Source organism: Pyrus communis, chromosome 2 (assembly GCF_963583255.1).
Source record: "Pyrus communis chromosome 2, drPyrComm1.1, whole genome shotgun sequence".
NCBI lineage: Eukaryota > Viridiplantae > Streptophyta > Magnoliopsida > Rosales > Rosaceae > Pyrus > Pyrus communis.
Genome location: NC_084804.1, coordinates 3,680,398 through 3,685,454, shown reverse-complemented (window position 1 = coordinate 3,685,454; position 5,057 = coordinate 3,680,398). Strand labels below are relative to the sequence as shown.

Here is a 5,057-nt window from a genome sequence, read left to right as displayed (position 1 = left end):
CAAACTTTCAGAAGTCCTTGCAACGACTAAGACCAGCTGAGCCAAATCCTAGGCTGTTTAAACTTGTGCTACATGCTCAAACACGCAACACGCATTGTGGTGTGACCAAAATTTTCAGGTCACGCTACGTACTCTAGTCGTCGGTTTCAATAAGCAATACTTTTACCGTACTTGTTTCAAAATGCTCAGACACACACTTGATGCTGTTATTTTATGATAGCACGAACAATGTCGTGTTTACGGGGAACAAAATCTCCCAACTTGGTAGGTTAAAAATCGTTACAAACAACCACAACTTGGGTTGAACTTCAAATATATTACTTCACAGAGCAGTACAGCTTACAATTTAGAACCGATCGCAATCGAAAACAAACAAATTGAATATTACATGATTTTTTTTACAAACGCTAGCGTTAGTGGGATAAATAGTTAGTTGTTAGTGAGGAGGGATCGAATCTGCACCAGGGTGCATAGGTATGATTGTTTTCCGCCACTACAGTAAAGGGCCATCTGCGAATATGACATGATTGAATATTACTTTCCTAAGCATATATGTACAATTGAGAATGAATTGCAGCATAGATAATTTAGAACCCCTTCCATCAAACTTCAACCAAATCATCATCGTCTTCATCCGTCCCATCGTCCCATTCCAATTCGAATTTACTAGCTGATTTCATGAGCTCTGTCAGTCCAGTTAGGTCCTCCAGATATGTAGGATAGTTGATTGCTTGCAGTATAAATTCCATTCCTCTTTTCCGATATTCAGACACCACCTGAAACCATTAATTTGCGGTCAATAATTCGAAATTAGCCATGCACATTGGTGAAAGGAGTGCGTAACATGGCATCTAGCAAAATATCATGACCACCACAAAAAAGTCACCAAGCAAGGGAAAGCTTACAGTGCCGCAACAAGCTGTGCAACTGTCTGAGGAGTGGCCCACAAGTGTCATCTGTGAAAACTGTGCGAGGGAACCTCGAATTTGATGGGGTAAAATACCAAGAGGCTGCTCACTGCTTCCACTATTGCTGGAGTTCACCACCTCACCTTCCGCAAATATCCTAAACAAGCAGTTTAACATCAAAATTTCAGGTCAACCGTTGGAAAACCCAATGTGGACTTTCTATTTAGCTCTTAATCGTGACAAGTCAAAATAAGAACTTATAAAGCTAATAAACACTGACAATTTTCAAAAATTTCCAAGGGTTTACCCATGAGGGTGATGCAGGATCCCCACTAGGAGCTCAACTGCAAGAGCTGAGGCAATCGGAGCAAGGCCTGGACGTGTAACAGTGCATTGCTGGTCCAACGTGCGGTTTGAAGTTGACTGTGCAGAGAACAAAAGGCTTATTTATGGATTCGACATACATGGAAGAACAGTTCAATATCAAAGCTATTGCATTCTAAAAACTTACATCAATAGGCGCAACGACATCATTGCAGAAGTAACAGCCCAATCTTTTCCCTCCGTCTCCATCGGTAAGGCCAAGGTTGCTCATATCCGCTGATAAAGAATTTTCAGCTTCAGTTTTTGAGTCATGGCTAGAGCTACAAGGACCTGCTCCATGGCGCATAACCAAGAAGCTATCAAACCCTAAAGCTGCAGTTATAGTAATCTACAAACAAGTATAATAAAGATTTATCATTAGATAATAAGAATGTCAATTTGGTAAGATAGCTAATTCAAATATCCAATATTTTTTATTCAGGTAACTAGATCATCTTAATTTAGACGTGACTCAGAATTACAATTATATCTCACAAATAGCCACATTACACCACACCGCAGTGCAAGATGTTAAAAGACTAAGTCAACACACCTTGTTAGTATTTGCACAAAGGAGAGATGGTAGCCACCGACTTTCTCTTGTGTCAGTCAGCAGCAAAACTACATCGTGAGAATCAATTAAATCATGTAGTCGTCTACAATCATCAAGCACACTCTGCTCTTCTTGACTCGGAACAGGATGTCCAGGCATTGGTATAGCCATGATGACACCCTCTGCTTCCTGGTAAACAAACAAAGAGATGGACAGGCAGTATAAGAAAATCAACAAATTATCGGTTTAATCCATGTATTTTAGAGGACAGATATGAAATTAATTACCACAGCTGGAAAGATTCTCTTGAGACTATTAACTGCTGCTGTTGCTTTATATTCACCGCCATTTAGGCAGTCATCTAACGTATACAAGGATTGCCTCAGAGGATTAGACATAGCGACCCTGCCATTATCAACCAACGTAATGTTCCGGACACCCCAAGCCTGTAAAACATGTACCCTTCAGTCACCAAATAGATGCTTAGAAAGAACCAGAATTTATTTGGACTTTGGAGTTTGGAGCACTCACCATAAGCGTGCGAGCAACCTGGCATCCAAGTGTACCGGCTCCAAGGAGGAGACACTTGAGAGAAGACAAGCTATGTAAGTTCAGAGACGGCAAAGCACGCCACCTCATTAGTTTCAAATTCAAATCTGCAGCAGATATGGCCAACCTGTAAAAATTATCAAAAGACACTAAGATAACAATGGACTAGTAATGTTATCGACTATAGAGTGCCAATAGAGACAACATACCTAGTTGGATCCATAGATTTAGCAAGGCTTATTATCCTGGGTACTCTTCTCCCTTTGTTAAGTTCCCATCCAACTGCATTCGGTACATGACCATGATTTCTCCATCCTAAAAACATATAAAAATCTAAGTTAGAGTACCTACGGATGCATGCATATTCAGATTGTAGAAGAGAAACTAAAGCAAAACCCAACTGTTACCCAATTTCTGCAGCACTACCTGGCGGAATTGTAATCATGGCTTCCCCAACTAGGGACAATCCCAGATCTGCAAAACCACGACTCTCTCTATAGCATAAAAAGTGAACAGACTTTAGATCCCATCTCGAGCAAACAAATGCAAGGAGGTTGCGAAGAGGCCAACCGGGATGGTTTGGAAGATGACATGGATCATAAAAACCAAATAGTAACTGCAATGGCACACAAAGTAACTTTGAGAAAGTTGAACCAGAAATACTACAATCTAAAAAAATTATTCCCGTTTTCTGACACCAAAATGGTTCAAAATCAAAAGTTATGCGAACAGACCTTGTGACCATCATCAGCACTTTGGGAAGTTTCCCAATCCTTTAGATGCTTAATAGTAGCGTGTGAATTCGAATCAATATGAACCAGGAAGAATGGCACATCTGAATCAGACAACATAGGTTAGAAGGAACATTCAAGCTTTACATCCAAGCATATGTACACATAGGAAGAAGATTTAGCAGACAATCAACAAAATAGCAAATGAGACACACACACACACACACACCTGCTGTTAGGCTTGAGTTACGCCACTCATTAAACGCTGCTGAAACAGATTCTGCCTAAAGATATAACAATGGATATAAGTAACATCTAAATACCTTTCTACTGTGCATCGAATAAAAAACACAACCGACATACCTCCTCCGAGCTAAAACATTGTGAAGCTGGTCTCAAATTAACCAAGGTTGCTGGAGGATCAAGCACCAGAGCAGGGAATGCAAACCAGTAATGAAAGCTCCATTTTTTCAGGTCTGCAAAAGAGATGAGGAGGAATCTCGAAAGCACTGAACTATCCTCCAATGCTTTTCCACTACAAATATCCTCCCAAATCTGATTGTGAACAAGAAGCAGACATGTGAAGCAACATTTAAATTCATTGTCATCCAACCCTATCAATCCGCCTACATGATATTTCAACCGAAAACTATATATTTTACTGTCACTCACAGAAGTAAAACATTCTAGATACTTTCAATACCTTTTGTGCTTCTGCCTTAAGCAAGCCCTGTTTATCAAGCGCATGAAACCCTTCTACCGTATTGGTGTTGTAAATGATTCCGGGAACGAAGCATCTGTTCCTATTGCCTCGACTTACTGCCAGTAACGATGATTCCTCACTTGAATCCGAAGGCAAAGACTCGGCCAGTAGAGTTAAATGATTAGACACTTGAGACTGTGAGCACGGTGCGTAGAAACCTGCAACAGTGTCAGCCCATATTTCAGATAACACGAAAGCGCTGTATTTATATCACACATAAATTCACATTCTAATCATAGAATTTAACAACATCGTATAGCACTAGCATTCATCACAATCACAAAAATCAAACCTTTGTTGTCCCAATTAATCAAAATTCGAAACCCAATTTACAAATCTGGCTGCTTTTTCCTCCTCCAAATTTTCTCAGCAAAATACGAAAAATAACAATTCCACATCCAAAAAAAGTCAACAATTCAACTTTTGTTTTTCTTCCATAATCCACAACTAAAACAATTCTTCAACATAAGTACAAGAATTTCCAAAACCCACGATCCAAAAACCAGAAATTCTCTATCTTTTTTATTTCCCAGAAATTGCACAATTTAATTACGGAAATTAAACAACAACAAAAAACAGAATGAACCGGTGATGGGAACAGGCGAGTCGTCGACGCCGAACTTGTTGAGCTTCAAGGAAGAGAGTCTGTGCCAGAAACCCTCGTCGACGGAGCTCTGAAACGGTGCGAATTGGAGTATGGATTTACCATTGCCTCCCTCCATGATTTTTCTGCTGCGATTAGCTGCAACTTGCAAGCTTGCCCTCTTCTTCTTATTGTTCTTTATCTTTTAACTTGTTCCCTTTTGGGGGGTAAGATTTCGTAAATTGAAGAGTAAAAAAGGGTAAAAATATTATAAATTGTTCGTCAGAGAGAGTGAAGAGTTCAAGCTCGAAGATAACAAGAAGAAGAAGATACCTCGTTGAGGTTGGAGTGTGACAGGCCGATTGTTTTCTCTACGGTTTTATTTCCCTCCTTTTCTCATACTGGCCAATGACAAATCGCCAAATCAGCAAATGGTGGACCCACTAACAGTCAAGGCATAAGTTTTATTTTGTTATTTTTAGTTTTGTAAAATTATCTAAAACTACATTTATGAAACTCTCTTTATCAATCAAAAGAGAATAAAAATATAACTTTGTCTTCTATCATATAAAAAAAAAAAAGTTAAGGACAACAACGATTCACAAGA

At 39.4% G+C, this 5,057-nt stretch overlaps 1 protein-coding gene across 1 annotated transcript; it reads right to left on the bottom strand.

The window, feature by feature from the left end:
- Positions 1-282: 282 nt before the first annotated feature.
- On the bottom strand, positions 283-4,724 carry LOC137725152 (ubiquitin-like modifier-activating enzyme atg7). Its single transcript, XM_068463743.1, has 14 exons — positions 4,454-4,724; positions 3,808-4,025; positions 3,468-3,659; positions 3,334-3,388; positions 3,108-3,208; positions 2,800-2,989; positions 2,583-2,688; positions 2,356-2,500; positions 2,112-2,270; positions 1,825-2,013; positions 1,420-1,620; positions 1,216-1,331; positions 906-1,065; positions 283-776 (listed from the first exon to the last, which is right to left on the bottom strand). Exons 1-14 carry the CDS (start codon positions 4,587-4,589, stop codon positions 603-605), a joined length of 2,142 nt encoding a protein of 713 aa, XP_068319844.1. The 5' UTR covers positions 4,590-4,724; the 3' UTR covers positions 283-602.
- Between the last annotated feature and the right edge of the window lie 333 nt (positions 4,725-5,057).